The sequence below is a fragment of the Martes martes genome (genome assembly GCF_963455335.1).
Source record: "Martes martes genome assembly, chromosome: 4".
Taxonomy (NCBI): Eukaryota; Metazoa; Chordata; class Mammalia; order Carnivora; family Mustelidae; genus Martes; species Martes martes.
The window spans coordinates 158,715,375-158,737,826 of record NC_137891.1 but is presented as its reverse complement, the minus strand read 5'-3'; the positions used below and the strand labels follow the sequence as shown (position 1 = coordinate 158,737,826).

At 41.5% G+C, this 22,452-nt stretch overlaps 1 protein-coding gene across 1 annotated transcript; it reads left to right on the top strand.

The window, feature by feature from the left end:
* Positions 1 to 1,107: 1,107 nt before the first annotated feature.
* YBX1 (Y-box binding protein 1) lies at positions 1,108 to 22,204 on the top strand. The gene is made up of 8 exons (XM_080800510.1): positions 1,108 to 1,415; positions 2,109 to 2,172; positions 13,001 to 13,034; positions 15,794 to 15,883; positions 16,183 to 16,485; positions 16,757 to 16,839; positions 20,791 to 21,056; positions 21,817 to 22,204. Exons 1-7 carry the CDS (start codon positions 1,250 to 1,252, stop codon positions 21,023 to 21,025), a joined length of 975 nt encoding a protein of 324 aa, XP_080656636.1. The 5' UTR covers positions 1,108 to 1,249; the 3' UTR covers positions 21,026 to 21,056; positions 21,817 to 22,204.
* Positions 22,205 to 22,452: the final 248 nt, after the last annotated feature.

The following is a 22,452-nucleotide window of genomic DNA, read 5'->3' as shown; positions in this document are numbered from 1 at the left end:
AGTGCCTGGAGTCAGCAGCTCTCCACCTTCTTCCCACCTCCACTCCCAAAATGCTTGTGCTTTTGCAAAGCTGGAGTGTTTGGAGTTTGGGGTATTTAAATTTCTGCCTTCATCCCTAGACTGAATTTAATGCAGAAACTGAGTCGCGAACTAGTCCATCCCAGTCGATAGCAGACACTTAATGAAGAACGAAGGAAAGTGGAGGACTTCTGGTACATCAGGTGGCAGCCTCAATTATAAATCGTTTGTGAGATTAGGATTGTAACCCCTATTTCACATGGCTGTTGCACGGATAAAGCGCAAGGAAAATGCCCAGCTTGCTCAATAAACGTGAACTGAAATTAAATCTGATTTGTGGCCAATAGAGAAAGACGTGGATACTTAATAAGACAGTTCTATGCCTGGTAAGAAGGTTCGGAAAGCGGGTCCCCGCGGAGTACACCACCGCCCTCCCCTAAATATGCTGATCAGGGGCGGTCTGACGGACGGCGTGGTCCCTCCAAGGTGACTGCTCCGCCAAAACGGACGCTCTTTGAATGCATACGTTTAAGTCAGTTCTAGACACCCTCGCTGTGCGGAGAGTACATGGCCATTGTAGAAAATACGGTTCTATCTGCAGTAATGGTCTGAAGTCACAAGGACCACATTTAAAACAGAGGGAGAGAGGAAGGCCTTCCCTCGACATGAGGCTAGGTGTCGTCCGGTGCCCTTCCAAGCCCCCAGGTCAGGCCAGGTAATCCGGTCAGGCGTTTGACGGTCCCCTTCCTTCGGTCAGTGTCTAGCCCTGAACTGGGGGCCCTCCCGCCCGCGTTGCAGCCTCGTGAAAGTCACGTTCACTCTGCCCGTCCTGTCGGGTACTCTATGGTTCTCGTGGTGACTCTACTCTAATTCTAGTTCCGGTCTCTATGGCGGCGGCGGAGGTAGGAACGGTTGTAGGTCGGCCGAATTAGCCGCCTAAGAGCCAATGAGAGTGGAGGAGTGATAAAGTATTAGCCAATAGAGTCCAGGAGTTGGGGTCAGGTGGTGAGATTGACAGCAGTGCTGGCCAGTGAACGATGCTTGGGGCGGGTCGATCGCAGGGCTTATCCCGCCCGTCCCGCCATTCTCGCTAGTTCGATCGGTAGCGGGAGCGGAGAGCGGACCCCAGAGAGCCCTGAGCAGCCCCACCGCCGCCGCCGGCCTAGTTACCATCACACCCCGGGAGGAGCCGCAGCTGCCGCAGCCGGCCCCAGTCACCATCACCGCAACCATGAGCAGCGAGGCCGAGACCCAGCAGCCGCCCGCCGCCCCCCCCGCCGCCCCCGCCCTCAGCGCTGCCGACACCAAGCCCGGCACCACGGGCAGCGGCGCAGGGAGCGGCGGCCCGGGCGGCCTCACATCGGCGGCGCCTGCCGGCGGGGACAAGAAGGTCATCGGTGAGGGCTGGACGGGGACGGGGGTGGGGCCGTAGGGAAGTCTGGCGGCGGAACCGTTACCCGAAGCGTGGCGAGCCGGCGGGCGCGCGGCCGGCGGGGACCGACTCGGCGGCGCGCGGCCGCCCCTCCCCCAACCCCCCCACCACCACTCGCGCCCTGGCGGACGCCGGCCCGCCCCGGTCCGCGTGCTCGGCTGGCGCGTGCGCGCGTCGCCTCCCGCGCCCCCTGCGGACCCCGCGCAGTCGCGCGCCCCTCCCCCCGGGCGGCCGCGCGCCGCCGACCGCGTGTGCGGCGGGGTCCCTCCCCTCCCCGGCGGCCGCGTGCGCTCGGGCCCGCACGCCGTTGTTCCGTCCGCTCAGCCCGCTCCCTTCCGCGTGTACCCTGAGGGCGCGGCGCGCCGCCTACGCAGGCCCGAGTGGGCCGGGCGCTTCCCCTTCCCTCACGTGCTCCCCGCCCCGCAGCCGCGCCCGCCCGCCGGCTCCGCGCCCCGGGCCTGCCCGCGGGCCTCCGCCGCTTCGAGCCCACCCACGTGTGCTGTGGGGCCCGCGCGCGGCCTCGGAGGAGAAAGGCTGTCAGGTGGTCGCGGGCCTCGGCGGAGCGCGTGCGGGGCCGGGTGCCCAAGCGTGGCGGGTTTAAGAAAGGACGTCTGGTAATCGTGGGGTTTTTGTGTTTTTGTGTTTTTTTTCCCTCCAGCAACGAAGGTTTTGGGAACAGTAAAATGGTTCAATGTAAGAAACGGATATGGTTTCATCAACAGGTGAGATGACCGCCACCGTAGTCTCCGTCCTACCTTTTGCATGCTCTGCTCCGTGGGTAGGCTCTGTGTGGACGAGGAAGGGTGTAAGCATGTGTAGCTTGTTACTTCTTGGCAGTGAGTCTGTTTTCCTCGAAGATTGAAGAGATTAGGAATTTAGACATGGTCTTTGTTTTGCAGCTAAATATTAATTTAAAATCCGTTTCAGAGGCTTCTTAGGTGAGGAGCAATTTAAAAGGCAAGTGTAGTGAGTGAGCCAACTCTTAACAGCAAATTGAGGAAACTGAGGTCTAGTCTAATTCTTTTAACTATTTTTATTCTTGTCACCTTTTTATAACTTTATGAAATTGGTAGTGAAGAACGTGATGTGACCACTGGTTAGTATATATAGGTTATTTCTAACGCGTTAACCTTTGGAGGTAACAAGATTTGACAGTGCAAGATTTGTCATCTTGACTGTTAAGTTTATATGGTCTTTGTTTAATGTTTTCAGTGTATGTTGTCTTGAATGCTTTGGATAAATTTCACATTAGGACTACAGTAGTTTATGTTCCTGTAGTAGCATCTGGAAAAAATAGCCTCTTTTCCTTTCTCAGTTTTTATTTCTCATACTTTTTGGTCTCCATCTTTAGGATTAATCTTTAGAATCATGTGTAGCAATAGTGATGGTAACGTGCAGTTTTACATACTGTACTCTTCATGGTCTCCCTTGTGAGCCGGGCATCATTTTCAAGATGGCTGCCAAGCAAGGCTACTAGTGCAGTTGCATATGGGTGTAGAGCATCGTGTGTGCTCATAGCATATTAGCCTTACAGGTAAGATAGTGTCATCTCAGTGTTTTTATTACATTCTTACTCTAGAAGGCATTAAACAACCAAATGTTTTAAAAGAAGACCTAAGAGTAAGAAATAATACTGCATGCATGTGAAATGGACGCTACTGCAAGAAACCCAAGTGGGCAAGATCAAGCTTAAAGATAGACCCAATTGGCTGGTGAAAAACCTTTCATTACTCAGTCCTAAAGTATTGTCGAAATGTTCAAAGCAGAAGAGATTTTAAGCATTTGACGGCCTGTTTTCCACGGTTGCAGTTGTGGGGAAACAGTTCTGTTTCTTCCAAAATCTTTGGGAATTTCTACTCTTAACACTGCTTTTGTGACAGGCCAAGGCTACATTTTTCATCAGTTTTTTAGTAATTGGTTACTAGAGATGATGGAAGGGAATGCATGGCTGCTTATATTTGACTACTTGTTAGTTGAGCTCTCAACGTTAGGATTTCAGTTTGTATTTCCTCTCTTACTCTGACTCTTCTTACTGTCCTAACCCTTAAACCAATAGTTTTCAAATTAAAGTGGGCTTATTCTGGAGGTGGTTAAAAAATACAAATTCCTCAGTTCTTTCTTTCAAGCCTGGATTCATTGGGTCTGGGGTACATTTTTAACAAGAATTCCAGGTGATTATGTTTGGTGGGCCATACTTGAAAAGCTGCTATTAACTCTTTACCTAATGTAATGCTCGTGTACACATTAGAAGGGACTGTAATTTGCAGCCTTTTCCGTGGTTAGATTGTAGTTTGTGTGTGCTTTAGATGTTGTACCATGTGTCTTATGTTTTCCTGCATTTTTTTGTTAAAGGGACAGAGGTTATGATTTTTGAAGTGAACAGTTGATAATCCAGTATAAAAGAACTGACTTACATATACCCTAAATTATTTTATGAGATGCCACTCCTTGAATATCTCATTTCCAACTTGGAATCAACCCTGTTGGTCCTCCAGGGCGCATTAAATGTAGATAGACTTTTGATGATCCTTTGTTTGGACTGTCCTAACCTCAGCTATTTTGTCAAGTTAACTGGTTTAAAGGTGCTTTGTGTTTCTAAATTGGTTATTGCAGTGATTCTAAGACTTTAGAGTCACTGTAAAATGTGACAGCAGTTAAGTCCAGGAGAGGTTTGCCTTGATTAAGGGAAAATATAGGTCTTAAAAAACTGTAGTTTGGTACCAGTTTCCGAGTCGGTTAGGTATGTAGGGACTTGGCTCTTGGTGGGGTTTTGGGAGGAAGCAGACACATGCTGCTTCTGTAGAAAGGAGAGGATGTAGCATTTGAGATGATTGCTGTGACTATAATTTTAACCTTGGAGTTCAATGAATTACATTCTGGTTCTTAAGAGTTTTGTAATGAAAATAGAAGATAATTTTTATGTAAACTTTTGATTTTAAAGAAATGTGTTTTCAATGCAAATATTTTGATCTAAATGACTACCTGTGAAAGTAATGTATCCTTATCAATATTATTTTTTATAGGATTTTCTCCTGGTGGTTTTCTTGGGTAAAAGGTGCTAAATAAAAGTGTAGTGCTTTAGAACATCAAACATTTTGGCTGCTTTTTTTTTTTAGATTACAGAATCTAAGAATTCTGAGAAATTTATGGTTAGTCCTTCAGTATGCTGTGTCTTGGAAACAGTGGTTGGATTACGTGATTAGAGGGGTTTATTAACCTCCTGTCCCCATTTCATTTTATTATGAAAAGTTTCATTCAAAACTGTTGAAGATGTCATTAGACAGATGCTACAGGGGTCAGTGGTTTCAGGGTTTGGTTCTCTGCTTTTTAAATCTGGAAACCCAATTTTGTCATTTGCTTCCTGTTGAGGATTAATCCATGCTCATGAAATTTGTGAAAAGTTGGCATGAATCAGTAACAATTTTAAAAGTTTTTCATTGGGACGTGCATCTTTCATAGTGACCACAATAGGAATACTTCTCTGTTCTCCAGAGTATTTAAAAATGCTTAATCAAGGGGCACCTGGGTGTTAAAGCCTCTGCTTTCAGCTCAGGTCCTGGTCCCAGGGTTCTGGGATCGAGCCCCACATCGGGCTCTCTGCTCAGCAGGGAGCCTGCTTCCCTCTCTCTTCTGTCTGCCTCTCTGCCTACTTATGATCTCTGTCAAATAAATAAAATCTTAAAAAAAAATGCTTAATCATTCAAGAGTTTTGGCATGGGCAAGGAATTCGGAACAAAGAGAATCCGATAGGTAAGAGGACATAAATTGGTGACCTACTAGCTGAATCTACCTTCAGATGTTTTGTTTGGATAACACAGTCTCTGGAAAAGAATTGGAATGAGTTGGTGATACTTAAAATTGGGGAGATAATCTCCAAAATAATCGATTACTATCTTTTTTAAGATCTGAGTTTTAGCTTTGGTACCTGAAGTCCCATGTAAATAAAATCAGCTAGCCATGAGTATTATTGACACCTTCAAGTGGGGTATACATTCTCTTTACCACAATATGTCAGGTTTGGTTTTCTCCTGTGTTGACTTCCCTTCCTGCCTGGCCTCTGTACATTTGAGTTTATTATTCTAGGAAGAGGTATAATAAACTAAGCCAAGGAAGGGTTTAGCTATCTTCAGGAAAACTACTTAATCATGGCTGTCAGGTTTAGTCTCTCTTCTGGGGATTCCCTATGTATACAACTGATGAAGGTGACTTCCTTCACACAGTGGTGACACACAAAAAAGTGTTTTTCAAGCACTTACACCAGGCGTTACTATAAATGCTTTACATGAACTAAGCCATTTAATCCTCAAAATATTTGAGGAGTCAATATTCTGAGGCACAGAGAAGTTGAGTAACTTGCCTTGTGAAGCATGGAAAGTGGCAGGGCTAGGATTTGAACTCCCATTTTCTGCCTTTGGAGTTTGTTCACTAGCAGCTATTAACACTGTTCCTGAAAATTGGCCCTGGTTCTCTTCAGTTTGGTTGGTGTCCACAATTACAGATTATTTCTTGGGTTCGCTATTCTTAGCCATCAAAAGACTTTACCTAAATGATACCTAGCAGTCACTGGAGCTCCTCTATGTGCTGACTTAGTTTCCCAGATTTGAAAAAATTTGCTTTTTTGCACTGCCTATTACGTGCAGTTAGTGCTGTAACAGAGTTTAGTGCGGATTGACTTTACAATTAAAAAGAATTTCCTTAATATAGCTAGTTCTAGGATGCAGTTGAGGAATTAAAGGAGAGAGCCTTTGACCCTTCTATTACTTGTGAGTCTTCAAGGGTTGTTTAAATAAGACTATATGACTGACATGGCCTAAAATATTTACTCCCTGGTTTTTAGTTCTAAAAATTTGTAGACCTGTGGGAGAGTGATTACCAAGTCTCCTGGACTGTTAAAATCAGACTGAATTTGATGACAAATGGTAAGGGTATATCTATATCATAGAAGACATGGATAATCTGTAACATAATTGACTACATTCCTGTGGCACTAAGGAAGACTTGGTGGGTGCTAAGGAAGGGTGGGTGGGTGGAAGCATAAAAAAAAATGATACCTAAGTAGTCCCCAAATCATGGTATGTCATTGGCAGTCTTGAAAAAGCACTGTTACTGCTTGTTGTTTTGGGTAGGGAGTGTTTTTGTTTGATCTCAGAGCTGAGGCTCTTCAGACGGTGACTTCTATATAAGGCACTTCAGGATTGATTTGCATGCTGGTTGTGTTAACTACTGATTTTAAGTTGGCCAGAAGTCATCCTTATTCACCAAGTCACTGATAGATAAAAGCTTTTCATCTTGAAATCTAGAATAGAGAATGAGCTTACTCCTGTTTACCAAGTATTGGGGCTATTATTGCTGGATTTTCCACCCTTCAGTCTTAGCCCTTGGAAACATCTACAATTCAGCTCACTGAGGCAGAATGATACAAAATAGTGGGGGAAATAGTATGCCTGCTGGCCCATAAGGAGTGTTTAATAGAAAACAAGTAAGAGAAGTAGGGTTTATTATCTTATGGCCATCTGCAGAAGTTGGAAATTGGTGTCTGGATGCTTTGGGTTATGGAGCATATATGGATGCTAAATCCTAGAGGTTTTTATGACTTAGAGTTAATAATTTGTGCAGTTGGGCAATTTAAGCTGTTGAAAGGGCTTGGTGTGGTATTCTGCAACAAGATAATAGGATAAAAGTATTTAGTTATGGATAGATGAGCTTATATGTTAGGTTTCATTTAACGCAATGCTGTGGTTTGGCAAAAGATTTCCTAAAATTCTAGGACATTTTGAGACACTTTAATCTGGATAAATTTAGTAGTATAGCAGTTTAATGCTGGCTGCATGTTTTTACCTTCATTGTGCTACATTGGGAACTTTTAAGAGACTTCTATTTGTAAATCCCAGCAGAATTCCTTTTTTCTTTAGCATTTTCCAAACTTAAAATGGTAACCCCTTTTTTCTTCAGCCTCTCGCTATCTGTGATTCTTTTTTCCTTGAAGTCCATACTGTGGCCTCATTTGCTGAATAAGGACAATATTACTAGTCAGGTGAGAAAACCTGAGAGGAGGAGTGTTTATGAAAAATTTTCAGTGTAAATAATGCACTTAACAGCAAGAAGAGGAGTAGTAGAATCCAGCAGAAAGCATACACCTGAGTGCAGGAGGACTGTGCTGTCCAGTACAGTAACCATTAGACTTGTAGGAAAACGTGGTTCTTACATCTGAGAAACAGAATTTTTTTTTTAAACTTGAATTTTAAACTGATACCAATTTAGTGTTTGTTTTGAACCACTTTCTTATGAACAGCTTGCGTTTGTGAACCTACTTTTCAGAAGTGTAAAATATAGAGATTATGAAGGCTTAGTATGAAAAAAGAAATGTAAAATACTTTAGTTTTTTATATTGATTTTTATACATGTTTAAATGGTAAAACTAATTTTACCTGTTTTTACTTTTTTTATTGTGGCTACTAGAAAATAAACATATATACAGATTTCTGCATGGTATCCCAAAGTACTGCATTCCTGTGAGACTTCTCATGAAAGTGAAGTGGCATCAAGTGAACTTTTCAGATAACGGGGCAAACCTGTACCGAGCTTGCATTTTATTTCTTTCGGACAGCAGTACTAGGCACTGGGCTGCCAGTAATATAATGTCTCAAGTGGCAGCAGTACGGATGGGCTTGGGTTTGATTATAGTATGGTCTTTAGGTAAGTGTTATTTTACCCCATTGTCCAAATAAGGCGACTTGCCCCAAATCGGATAGCCAGGATTCTAACTTTGGCTCCAGTGTTTATAGTAAGGAATGCTGAACCACACTGCCTGCTCTTCTTTCCTTTTCCTCCTCTCTGATCAGTAGGACTTAACATACTATGATAATGGAAAACAGTATTGGGTAATTCAGCTGCTGCGTTGGATCAAAGGTGGTGGCCTTCCAGGTTGAAATACTTGAAGATAGGCCATGTGTTAACTTTTATTACTGGTGCTTAGCACAGTGCCTAGTTAGCTAGCTGCTTTTTAAGATTTATTTGTTTTTGGGGGGGGAGGGGGACAGGGAGAAGGGAGAGAGAGTCTTAAGCAGACTCCTTGCTAAGCACAGAGCCCAACATGGGACTGCATCTCATGACCCTGAGATCACAACCTAAGCCAAAACCAGGAATTGGACATATAACCGACTGTGCCACCCAGACACCCCTAGTGAGCTAGCTTATTACTATACTAGTCTGCCCTGTCCATAATTTTCCACCCTCAGTAAAGTATGGTAAAGTTAGAAGGATGTCTCTTGGTTCTCACCATATACCACAAAAGATAAGGTGCAGTACTAGGAATGCCTGCCGGCCTTTCTTTCTTCTTTCTTTTAAAGATTTTATTTATTTATTTGACAGAGATCACAAGTAGGCAGAGAGAGAGAGGAGGAAGCAGGCTCCCCACTGAGCAGAGAGACCGATGTGGGGCTCTATCCCAGGACCCTGAGATCATGACCTGAGCCGAAGGCAGAGGCTTAACCCACTGAGCCACCCAGGCGTCTCTCTTATTACATTAATAATAGCGAGGGGGAGTGGGTGTTGTTTTTAAAGTGGTTTTATTTAAAGCTTTTGTTTGAGAGACCGCACAGAGGGAAGGGAGAAGCAGACTCCCCAGTGGGCAGAAAGCCCCACATGGGACTCAATCCCAGGACTCTGGGATAATGACCTGAGGTGAAGGCAGACATTTAACCTACTGAGCCACCCTGTGCCCTGGTCAGCTTATTTTAATTACTGCTTTTTCCTCTTCCATGAGCTCTCTAGTAGCCGTGAGCATGCATCTTTCTCCAGTATTACTACAGATAGGAGTCCACAAACTACCACTCAGCAGCTGTTTTTATATGGCTTATGAGCCCAAAGTGGTGTTTACATTGGGGGAGGAGATACATAGCAGAACCTTGGTCTAACGGAATAGCTGTGTAATGCAGGTGAGAATGTAGAGGTGCTTGTTACTTTTTGTTGTCCTCTAAAAAATAGACCGTCGGGGCGCCTGGGTGGCTCAGTTGGTTAAGCCTCTGTCTTCGGCTTGGGTCATGATCCCAGGGTCCTGGGATCGAGCCCCATGTCGGCTCTCTGCTCAACGTGGAGCCTGCTTCCTCCCCCCGTCCCCGCCTGCCTCTCTGCCTCCTGGTAACGTCTCTCTCTCTACAAATAAATAAAATCTTTTTAAAAATAAATAAATAAATAATAAAAAAATAGACTGTCATGCTGCAAGGTGCCTCTAGAGCTAAAAATGTAAAGATTTCCAAACTGGTCCTTTTTGAGTTCTTAACGTAGTAAAGATCAGGGCCCGTAGAGTCAAATTTTACCACTGAGCAGATGAACACACACTTCATTTTCCTGATTTGTAGAATGAGTTAATGATAGTGTCTGCCTCAGGATTGTGAGGATTGAATGGTATGTATAGTTAAGACATTTGGAACAATACCTGGAACTTAAGTGCTCAGGAAGGTAAGCTGTTGTATCTAATTTTTCCCATTTTGCAGATGAGACAGCTTTCCAAGGTTGCACAGCTGTTAAGAGTGGAATGAGATCTAAAAATTGGGTTTTCTTTTGGTAGTACCTTGAATTTCTGCATAGTCACTTAAGTTGTAACTAGATTGATATAATGCATCCAGGCTATAGTGTTCTATCTAGGCTAAAACTGCATTTTTCTGAGTTGTCAAATTTTCTCCTAAAATCCATATATGCTTTGGCTATATATATATATATACACACACACACACATATATATATATATGCTGGTTTATTGTCAGCAGAGTGAGTGAGTGCTGTTGTCTGGCACATGTTAATGAACCTTTTATTGGTTTCTACATATCTTTATACCCACAAAACAACTCCCTTCAGCTGTCTTTCAGAGGATGCATTGTGTGTCTTGCCTACCTTGTACTGTTTTGTTTGTTTTTTGTTTTTTTAAGATTTTATTTATTTATTTGACAGAGATCACAAGTAGGCAGAGAGGCAGGCAGAGAGAGAAAGGAGGAAGCAGGCTTCCCGTTGAGCAGAGACCCTGATGCAGGACTCGATCCCAGGACCCTGAGATCATGACCTGAGCCAAAGGCAGAGGCTTAACCCACTAAGCCACCCAGGCGCCCCCTTGGACTGTTCTTAAGATTGTTCTAGGGGGGCCTTGGTGACTCGGGCATCTTCCTTGGGCTCAGGTTGTAATCCCAGGGTCCTGGGTTGGAGCCCCACACCGGGCTTCCTGCTTAGCAAGGAGCCTGCTTCTACCTCTCCACCTGTTTGTGTTCTCGCACTCCCTCAAATAAATAATAATCTTAAAAAGAAAAAAAAACCATTGTTTTAATTACTAGATAAGTAGTTTGTAAATTTTCTAATTCCTTTTATTACCACCTTGAAGTAAAACCTATAGATAACTACTTGCATTTTTTTTTAAAGGTTTTATTTATTTGACAGAGTCAGAGCAGAAGCAGGGGAAAGTGGCAGGCAGAGGGAAAGGGACAAGTAGGCTTTCCACTGATGGGGGAGCCTGATGTGGGACTCCATCCCAGGACCCCCGGGATCATGACTTAGTTGAAGGCAGAATCTGACCGAGCCACCCAGGCGCCCATCTTTTTATTGTATAGCATATTTTATATGTACATAGCTATTTGCAACTATATCAGAATACATGAATAGTGCTACCACAGAGACCAGCTGTTAAAAGAAATTATGTGTTGGCTACCCAGATTAAAAAGTGGCATTATCAATAAATGAAAATTTCTCTCCATGGAAGTTTCATTTTTAGTAAATTTAATGTATGTTAAAACTGTAAAATACTAGATTCAAAACTCAAGTTATAATAAATGTACTTACATGAAAGTCCACTAGGATACCTAATAATTCTTTACCTAGTTCTCCAGCAAGCCTGATATACTTCACCCCAATTATGGCAAATCGTGCCCATCTTTGTAACAATTAAATGGCCTATGGTGGTCAACACTGCCCCTGTTGAGAGTTCCTGTCTAGACTTAGCTTACCTTTCCTACTCACCAGACTTTTGTTGCACTTTTCCTTAGGGCCCCAGGGTTTGGAATTCAGTCCCAGTGTTGGAGATGAGAACTTAATAGTGATGGCTGTGGAACTTTGTGGAATGCCTATAGACCTATTTGATAAGCATCATGGCAGCCATTTATTCTGTAGGTTTTCTAGTATTTAACTAGCTTGTAAAGATCAGTTTTTAATCAGTTGCCTTGAGTAGCTTAAAATTCTGTTCCCATAAGTGAAATGTCCTCATGTTATGATAGTCCAAGCTCTGTGGGTTCTTTGGTGCATTTCTTCCTCCACAGTTCAACAAGGAGCCAACAGTCAGTAAGCCAGTCAGTCTAGTTCATTGCAACCTTTGTTCCTTTTGTCATTAAACATTCGAACTCTTATTGAGCCCATTCTCTCTCTGACCTACTGGATAAAATGAGGAGGGTTTGGGAGGTCAGTAAAGGTCTGAAAAATGGTTTCTCCTGTGGTTTTTGCTTTATAATACAATCTTAATCCTAGTGTCCCAGCTAAAATAAGCTCATTCTCCCATTTCCCCCTCACTTCCAAAATTCATGTATCCATATAGTTTTCCCCATTTTTACCACAAGAAAGAGATCCTCAAATACATTCTCTCACACATAAGCCCCTTAATTTAGGCTTCCATCAGTCCTGGTCTGGGCTTCTAGGCTATTCTTTAGAACTAATTGGGCTCCTCTTGTATATGAAATTTCCCTAATAGCCACTAAATTTTAACATCTGATGATGCTATGCCATATTCGTCTACTCAAAGGCCTTTGGTGCCTCCTCTACCTACATATTGTTTAGCCCCTATTCTTTACCCTCCCCCACCCACAGCCGTATTCATCATGCTCCAGCCAGTTTGAACTCCGCTTGCATTGAATTTGTTAGTTGCTGCTTTACCCAGATCCTTGACTACTTTTCTATCTACCTCTGGAACGGCCTTCTCATTTTCCAGTAAACTTCTTTAAGACTTAAGGCAAATGTTTTCTCCTTTAACACTACTTTTAAAGTCCTAAAGCAGATATTTCAACCATATTTCTTTAGCAGTTTGACCAGATATTTAATGATTGCTGTGAAATGGTGTCTGATACGAAGTGAAGGGGTTGTGTGTGCTTGTAAGAAGTTGTCTCATTCGTCCTCGCCACCTTAGTTCTCCAGTACAGTGCTTGTTGCCACAGGAATAGAGTTAAGAGTGGTGTATGCTAGAACGTTGTTAATATTTGGTAGGATAATAAGGAGTGATAGTTGCTAGTCGCTTAAACCCTCTTAATAGCCTTAATGGCTTAGTAGGTCACACTTAGACTTTTTTTAATACTTCTGCAGATAGTGAGGTTACAACTGTTGGCAACTGCTTAGTCTCAAAAAAAAAAAAGAAACAAAAATTATGTTTCTGCTTTAAATTTCTTGGGGGCTGGTTGGCAGCCAGAAAGTCTCTAATAATAGGGGAAAGAGGGGGAATGCACAAAGAACCGTGGTTATTCTTAACCTTTGGCAAGATGAAATGTATTTCATTTATGACTTGTTCAACTTGGTTCTGTCTTGCAGGAATGACACCAAGGAAGATGTATTTGTACACCAGGTGAGTGCTCGTGTGAATATTTACAGTCCTAGTTTTAAGGGTTGTGAGAAAAAAGAAAGGGGTGGATGTTCTCTCAACTATTGTTCCTTGCAAAAAGGTTATTATATCCAACCACCAAACAGTTTAGCTCCCACGGGAAGAGTGGGAGCATGCTTAAATGTATACGTTGAAACATTATATTGGCTGTTTACCTTAATTAAAATAGGTGTTTCAGAGGGGGATTTTGTTAATAGCTGTAGCTTTTTTAAATGAGGTAATGTGCTCAACTCAGACTAAATTTTTGAAACCCAGTTTCAAAGGAAGAAAAAAATCTCTCCATTAACCTAAATTTGACCTAGTTTTGCTATAAATACACAGAAACTTCGGTGGGGTTGTTTTTCAAACACTGTCACGTTTTAACCTCTATCATAAGGACAAATCACAATGATCATCGGGAAAATAGGACTAAACTGCAAAGCCTATCAATTTGAAGCGAACATTATAACACCAACAAAGTTAGCCTAGGTCCTTCTGTTTATTCTAAAGCACTTTGAGAATTATCTTTGAGAATTTTGGTTGGCTTGGAAAATTGCGACAAAGTTGGTAATTATGCATTAAAAATTATTTACATTGGCTTCAGTGTTTTAAGAGAAAAAACTAATGGGATTAGGTGCCATATGCTGCATTTTCACAAGTACATTAAAGAAAAATATTTTGGGAAGTGCTTGATCATTAAGCATTACTTTTATTAAAGTAAGCCACTGCCAAGTAAACACTAATATCTCAAACTTAAGTATCTCATGGGCTCCTCACAGGCGTACACCGGCTAGGAAGAACACAGCTATGTATGTGTAGTTGTGTGCACTGCAGTTTTTTCACCAAGACTGTTGAAATATTGTTACTGTATATTGAAAGTCAATCTTAAGAACTTTTTAACCACTTTGTACTTTTTATCCAGACACCAAAAGATACAGTTTTCACACTCACACTGTTACTCAGGCAGGTGTGAGCTTGGATTGGCAGCATGTTTTCCTTAGGAAGGGCTATCTGAAATTGGTGCTTTGTTGCTTTCTGAGGTACAGCATTCAGTGGCAATCAGGGGAGCCAGATCAATTTCTAGTATGTCCAAAACCTTATCAAAAATCTTAGGGTCAAATATGTAATTTTGGAAACATTTTAATTGTAAACATATGGGCACCTGGCTGGTTCAGTAGGAAGAGTGTGAGACCCCTGATTTCAGGGTCATGGATTTAAGCCCCATATTGGGTGTATAGATTACTTTTTTAAAAAAATGAACTTTTAAAAAAAAATCCTAAACATAAATACAGGACTGCTCAGTGTTATTTTTAAAACAAATGTTTTATAAAATTGAATGCCAACTCCTTTGTGTTCCTTACTTCTGCATATTCAAAGGAATATGCACATTTAGGAACAAGAGACAGCAAGGCTGATCAGTCTTGTTACTTGTCAGCAGCACAAAAGGGTTTGGGGAGATTGGGGGTGTTCTGGAGATGCCAACCAAAGTAAGCTTTGAAATTGTAATTATCCATACTTCTGCTATCCCCTAGGACTGCAGGTAATTAAGAGTTGGCTATATATGGAAGGTATGAAAACTTCGTGACAGTTTAGATGACAGATGAGATCAATTATTTGGCTGAACGCATGTCACCCACTTGGTACTGACCCACAGGTGTCACCAATATGCTTTCCTCTTTATTTTGGAAGTGGTTCAACATTTAGTTGTTTCTTGGGACTTTGGATGCTCAGGTCTTAGTGTATCAAGGAGACTGCAGTTCTGGGCAACTTAGCTTAATTGGCTTCAGCTTTGTTGGTTGTCCTGCCTCCTATGGAATGGAAATGCATGAGTGATCCTGTAATGGATACTGCTGTGATGTAGTAGAACGAACATGGGATTTGGAGTCCCAAGACCTGGATTTAGAAAAGTCCATACTGTGCCACTTAAGCTGTGTGACCTTGGGCAAGTCACCTAACCTTTAAAGGCCTGTTTATTTGTAAAGAAGGAGTAATAATACCTCACATTTGTCAAAATGAGATTGATTAGGTAATGCATGAAGGAACTTTACTGTATTAAACTCAAATGTGAGGGGTTATTCTTCCCTTTTTACTTAGTTGTAGCAGTCTAGAGAACAAGTAACAATGTGAGATTTATTGTATTCCGAGGAGGTAATAACTGACTATCCCATGTGGTCAGATAATGTAAAGAGTGGCGCATGGTCAATACATGTGAATTGCATTTCCATTGAAGTATTATCACAGACCAGTTGGAAGGGATTTTGGTTGACATTTGCAATTGAGTTTGATATGGTTAACACAGGGACAAAGTTGGTTTGGTCAACTTTGAAGCATGCAAAACTAAACTCGCCTGTCATCTAAACTGGCCCTGTGTGGGGCTAGCTTCTACTATTAAGTGCAGTCTTTGGGGGATAGATGGATATCCTCATTTTGTATAAAGCTACATATGATGCTTTTGCAAAAGGCATTTTTAAAAAATACATATTGTTGTGTCTTGAGTGTTAAATTACTTGTTTTAGTTTGGAAATAGTGGTAAAATGCTGGGGCCTTGTAAGATTAGAGCATTTTGGTTGAGGTTGGGGGTAGCATTGGTCCCTGTTTTCCTAAATTTATTGACAGTTTGGTCTTATTTAAAGCTAATTTTAAGTGTATATCCAAGCTAAAATAATATTGACTCTGGTACATTTTGAATGAAAAAGCACATTATTCTCCCCTGTTAATCTATTTTTGGAATGTGATATTACTAGACTGCCATAAAGAAGAATAACCCCAGGAAGTACCTTCGCAGTGTAGGAGATGGAGAGACTGTGGAGTTTGATGTTGTTGAAGGAGAAAAGGTGAGGATGCTTTTTGTGTAAAGGTTTGACTTCAGTATGGAAATATTTTGGAGATCTCATCCGTTAGGATGGTGGCTCTAATGTGGATGGCTGGGTCAGGTGACCACTTGAACACAGGTGCATCAAGCCTAATGTGCTGGCTGCAGTTAGAGGGCAATCTCTTCAGAACAGTGAGGAGCTGATGTTTAATCATTTCTATGCACCCCTGGCCACATAGACCCTTTTTTATTTGTTTTGTGTAAATTTTGGTAAGTGTACTTAATTCTGTTGTCACTGTCAATATATGATGGCTTTTGTAGGGTGCGGAGGCAGCAAATGTGACAGGCCCTGGTGGAGTTCCAGTGCAAGGCAGTAAATATGCAGCAGACCGTAACCATTATAGACGCTATCCACGTCGCAGGGGTCCTCCACGCAATTACCAGCAAAATTACCAGAATAGTGAGAGTGGGGAAAAGAACGAGGGATCGGAAAGTGCTCCCGAAGGCCAGGCCCAACAGCGCCGGCCCTACCGCAGGCGACGGTTCCCACCTTACTACATGCGGAGACCCTATGGGCGTCGACCACAGTATTCCAACCCTCCTGTGCAGGGAGAAGTGATGGAAGTAAGTTTTCAGTTTTCACCAAAAAGTAAAAGAAACAGCATGTGATAACTTTAAATAAGACTGCATTTTAAGCATTTTCTGGGTGTCTTCCCCTATGTTGGAGTAATTAATCTTAATGGGAAGCATTTTTTTTATTTCTAGAAGATTAATTTATAATTATAGTTACTAGATGATTGATTTATTTATTTTTAACTCCTGTATGCAGACTTTGGATTTGTCTGATTGGGTTTTTACTCTGTTACTGTTTCAGTCAGCTTGATTGTCTTTTCAGGGTGCTGACAACCAGGGTGCAGGAGAACAAGGTAGACCAGTGAGACAGAATATGTATCGGGGTTATAGACCACGATTCCGCAGGTATGGTTTGTATTAAATTTCTCAAGCATATGTTAGGACTCAGCAGCATCCAGCTTCTCCTGCAGCCTTTTAGAGTCATCTTATTTGTTAACACTTAACATTTTCTTTTGTCAGATGCCAAAGAGGTGAACCCGAAGTCAGTTATCTTTGAGAATGTGTTCTTTGCTGGCACTGGGTAAAAACAGCTTGTGTAGATGAGGTCTACTTTATATTCAGTTGTGGGTCCCCTCCCCCCCCAAATGAGGTTATGGAATTTCAGTTTTTCTGTCCTTGAACAGGTAAGAGAATAGTTCAACCTGTGTTGTATGTTTAAGACCTGCTTCATTGGGAGGGAGAAAGGTAAAGGTAAGCATTGCCTTTAAAGCATTAGGAGTTTGTGAACTGCACCTTAATCATGAATGAAGACTCTATAGTGTTACCTCTGAGATGGCATACTTTTCCATTAATCACTTTTCAGTTTAGGTTTTTTGTCACCCTTAAGTTGCAAAATGAAATCACTCCAATAAAGTACATAGTAACTGGAGAAGAGTTCCATGAGCCAGATGTGTTTAGTATATAAACACATGATCTATTGAGGCAATCAGTGTACCCAGTCTGTCCCACAGCGGGTGGATAGAACGGTGTTAACAGCTGTTTCTTTTAAGGGTCTTTTCATTAAAGCATTGAGTCTCCACATGTGATCCTTAAAACTAACGGGTTGGATATTTAAGGCAATACAGTAATAATTCTTAACTGATCACTTATGTAACAGCTTTAACTGTACATATCCAAATAAGTTTGAAGAAATTCCTTACTGTAAAATTATCCATAATACAATATAGAAGTCTTCAAAATACATTGTGACTCTGTAAGAGAGGTTTTCAGACAGGGACACACACAGACCTATACCCATGTTTAAAATACTTTAAGGAAGGTGGAGCACTGAAGCTTTAGGAGCTAGGAACCCAGCTGAGGTTGCACTACACATCAGTATATGTGCACTGAGAATTTTGTAGTAGCTGGTGTCCATAATTTATTCTTTTCTTATTTCTAGAGATGTGTGTTGTGTCCTGAGTTTTTATTTCATGAAAGTGGACTGGAGTTCTAGTTCTGCTTCATTAAAATCTCCACCAGGAGATTGTGTTAGCCATGTGCTGGATGTTGGAGATCAGTGGGTTTTCCCTGTGGAGTGGGGAAGATTATTTGTGATGCTGACCAATAAGCTTTGTTGATCCTGAACTGAACTATTATTCAAACTAGTTTTAAACCAAGACAGAGATACCTTGTTAAAACATTGCAAATAATATAACAATATCATTTTTTACAGTGTTCATTGTTTTTAGAATTGGTCTAAAGTGGGCTTTCATGGCAGTCTATACATTACATCCATGGGTACCAACAGCAGAAAGTTTACCTTTTTGTTAATACTATAAAGCTGCTTAAATTTTTGCCTAGCTTCATTGATGTCTTTAAAAGATAGCATGTGAGTTTTTGTTGTTGAGTGCTTCAGTTTTGTTGTTTGCCTTTTAAATTAGACATACTAGTCTCATTTGAATGGATAGACAAGTTGATAGTGCTGATTACAAAGCGTAAGGGAGGAGTGGTGTTAAAGTACTTTTGTTTGAGAAATTGGGCATATTCGTAGGCTGGAAAATGGCAGCAGAAGACAGTTTGTAGAAAGCAGCTGCTTAGAATGGCCTGTAGATAGGATAGGATTTCATCCATAAGTGAGTGGTGGACCCTTTGCTAAGACTTGGGTGTTTTTGTTTTTGTTTTTTTTTTTTAATTTTTTTTAGATTTTATTTATTTATTTGACAGACAGGTAGGCAGAGAGGCAGGCAGAGAGAGAGGAAGGGAAGCAGGCTCCCTGCTGAGCCCGATGCGGGGCTTGATCCCAGGACCCCGGGATCATGACCTGAGCCGAAGGCAGAGGCTTTAACCCACTGAGCCACCCAGGCGCCCCTAAGACTTGGGTGTTTTGTGTGTAAGGAGCCAAAGCATGTAGGCACTGGAGTGCTAGTGGAGTCAGAGATGGTGAGGTGAGAGGTATGGGGAATTTTGGACAAAGAATGTAAAGTTATCTCTAGAAGAGAAACGAGGGGAAATCAAATAATAGAGTAATGGTTACAGGGTCCACCCAGCATGCTTGTATTTTGCGGCCATTTTTGAGCAGCAGGCTCAGATTGAGCAGAGTTGAATTAGTCCAGCGTTTGTTGATCCAAATGTAGATCCTAATTGGTCATAATTAATGGTGGGCTTTATACTTGGGTAGGAAGGGAGAAAAATACTAAGGAAGAATGGGAGATAGAGTAAGTGATAGGAATGCTGGATTATAAATCCTAATGGAAGTAAATAATGGGAGAACAAGAAGGAATTAAACTAGGAGAACAGGAAAAGGAATGTTTGGAGAGTGGAGTCCTTAAAATTGGGAGAACCCAGATAGGAAGCAACTGGATGGGAGGTAAAGAGTTTAAATGCCCAGGTTATGTGGGGTTGTCAGGATAACTACAACAGGAAAAGCATAGTAAATGGAACATAGCCTAACATAAGATTTGAAAAGCTCAGAGTTTTGGAAAGAAATGGGGAAAATTGACTTCGAAGCCACAGTGATTGGGTAAAGCAGCAGCCGCACGTGAAGGCTTCAGGGGAGAGCTGGAAGAGTTTTGCCAAAGACTGTGTATGAGGTTTCAAAACTAGGGAAAAGGGTCTCAGGAAAAAGGGAGGGGAATTAGTTGGAGCCCATGATGACCAGTAGGTATAAAACACATGCTACAATCTTGATGTTTCTGGGGTGCTATGATTATGGATGGAGGAAAGGCCAAGAAAACCGCTTTCTGACATTTATAGTCACCAGCAAAAGCAATTCTAATCTTTTCCTTGGTGTTAGAAATCTTGATACAGTACTTTTCTTTGGTCCTGATATCTTTAATTTCAGGCTATTAAATATAATATTGCTAGAATGTAAATTTAAACTTTTTTCTAAGTGTACAACTCTGGATTTTAGTATTCACACAGTTATGCAACCATTACCACACTATCTCTAATTACAGACTCTTTCACTCCTTCCCCCCAACCCACAGCCAGAAAAATACCCTTGTATCCATTAACAGTCTCTCATTTACCTATACCCCAAGCCCTGGCTGCTACCAGTCTACCTTTTCATGGATAAGTCAGGGTCCACCATATGGATGTCCTCTTTTGTTGAAGATCTTCATTAGTCAGCTAATGGGCACTTGGGATTGCTTGTACATTTTTGTTACTGGTAATCATGAAATGGATACTTTGTGGGTGTATAGACCTGTGAGTGGAATTGCTGGGTCACATAGTGAGTGAGTGACTCTTAACATTTTGAGGAATTGCCAGGCTGTTTTCCAAAAGCTGCTGTACTGTGATTATATTCCCACCAGCAACGTATGAGGCCTCCCAATTTCTCCACATCCTCACTGGCGCTGGTGCTTTTCTGATCTTTTGATTATGGCCATCTTGGGAAGGTGTGAAGTGGCCTCTTTGTTTTGAATTGCATTTCCTTAATGACTAATGGTTGCTGTGTGTTTTGACTTATATAGAGCATCTTTTCTTTTTGGTATCCTGCTTTTTTTTGCAAGTGCTCATCTATCTGTAGCACTTGGTTCCAAACCTGGCTATCATGGAGCCCATTTAAAATGACATCAAAGTGTCTGGTGTTACATGCCACTTCCATCATTTCATGATTAATTTTATAATAGGTTATACTGTGAGTAAGTTTGCTAGTCCATTAAAACCAGTTTTAAATATACATCCTCTAATTTATACTTCAAATCCTTGCACAGACATCCCATCCAGTTTGTAAAATGGGAACCAAGTTTGTGCTTTTTGGTTTTTTGATAAAGAGGCCAGATGTGATGCTTAGTTGACTGACCCAGTGAGAACACTGGTGGTTGGATTAAAGAATGAAGGTTTTATCGTTGCAACTTTGTACAATGTTCATTCTAGGGGTCCTCCTCGCCAAAGACAACCTAGAGAGGATGGCAATGAGGAAGATAAGGAAAATCAAGGAGATGAGACCCAGGGTCAGCAGCCACCTCAACGTCGGTACCGCCGCAACTTCAATTACCGACGCAGACGCCCAGAAAACCCTAAACCACAAGATGGCAAAGAGACAAAAGCAGCCGATCCACCAGCTGAGAATTCGTCCGCTCCCGAGGCTGAGCAGGGCGGGGCTGAGTAAATGCCGGCTTACCATCTCTACCATCATCCGGGTAAGTAGGCATAGGTGGCCTTCTGGCCTCTGAGTAGTCATGAGTGGTGTCCATTCATGCAAGAGAAAAATCCCAGTTCATCAGGTAAGATGAGCCAATGTTCTTTAGGATGTCTTTCAGCCATAGTCCTTTTCAAATTACCTAAGTATCCAGTTTGGGTAATGGCAAGTATCAGGGCCATACTTGGCCTATCAAAATCTTGAGTATTAGAGCTTTTATCAACTATTCTGAATGGAATCTGTGATTTCAGTAGTAAGCTGAGTTACGTCTTGCTATATAACTTTACCCTAAGAAATATGATGATTATGCTGTGTTTGTTTTTAAAAAGAGGTGGGATAGCTTACTAGAATAACCTGCATGGTGATGAGCAGTATGGTCTCTTTGGGGAAAGTGGCAGGTTTGATATTATATCAGGTCTAAAGTTAAGGGATTCCTTTGCATCAGTTTTTTACTTGTTACTGAGAAGCATGTAATCGTCTCTGTTTGGCTCTGGAATTGTCATTTCTAGCCAGTGATACTTTTGTTTTTTTCCCTTCTATTATATTCTGGGTGGCAAAAGGTCGTCCAGAACTGACAGTAGCCATTCTTGTCACAGAGCATTGTTCACCCCTGTTAGATCAGTGTCTTGGGATAAAGAAATAGATTTGTTAATGCCTTCCCTACTTAGCTAATGTAATCTGGAGCAATTTGGAGTATACTAAAAGAACATTGTAACAGTCAGTTGTGCAAGATAATCTTTAATTTTTTTTTTTTTTTTCAGTTTAGTCATCCAACACGAAGAAATGAAGATGAAATTCCAGCAATAAGAAATGAACAAAAGATTGGAGCTGAAGACCTTAAGTGCTTGCTTTTTGCCCATTGACCAGATAAATAGAACTATCTGCATTATCTATGCAGCATGGGGTTTTTATTATTTTTACCTAAAGACGTCTCTTTTTGGTAATGACAAACGTGTTTTTTAAGAAAAAAAAAAAAAAGCCTGGTTTTTCTCAATACACCTTTAAAGGTTTTTAAATTGTTTCATATCTGGTCAAGTTGAGATTTTTAAGAACCTCATTTTTAATTTGTAATAAAAGTTTACAACTTGATTTTTTCAAAAAAGTCAACAAACGGCAAGCACCCGTTAATAAAGGTCTTAAATAATTGTCTTTGTGTATATTTTTGTCTTGTCTTAATTTTAGTTTGTTAAGTCCTTAGCTGGCCATAGGACCCTTAGCTTAAACCTAGCTGCAAATAGATGGTACTCACTGGATTAGTCGGAAATTTCCTTAAAATGTGTAATTCTTTAAGTGACATACCTATTGGCTCGTACTAAACATAAGAAAACATTTACTAGGATGATTTGGCCATTTTCTTTTTTGTAAGTTGTTTTTGCTGAGGGACAGTGGCAAAGGGG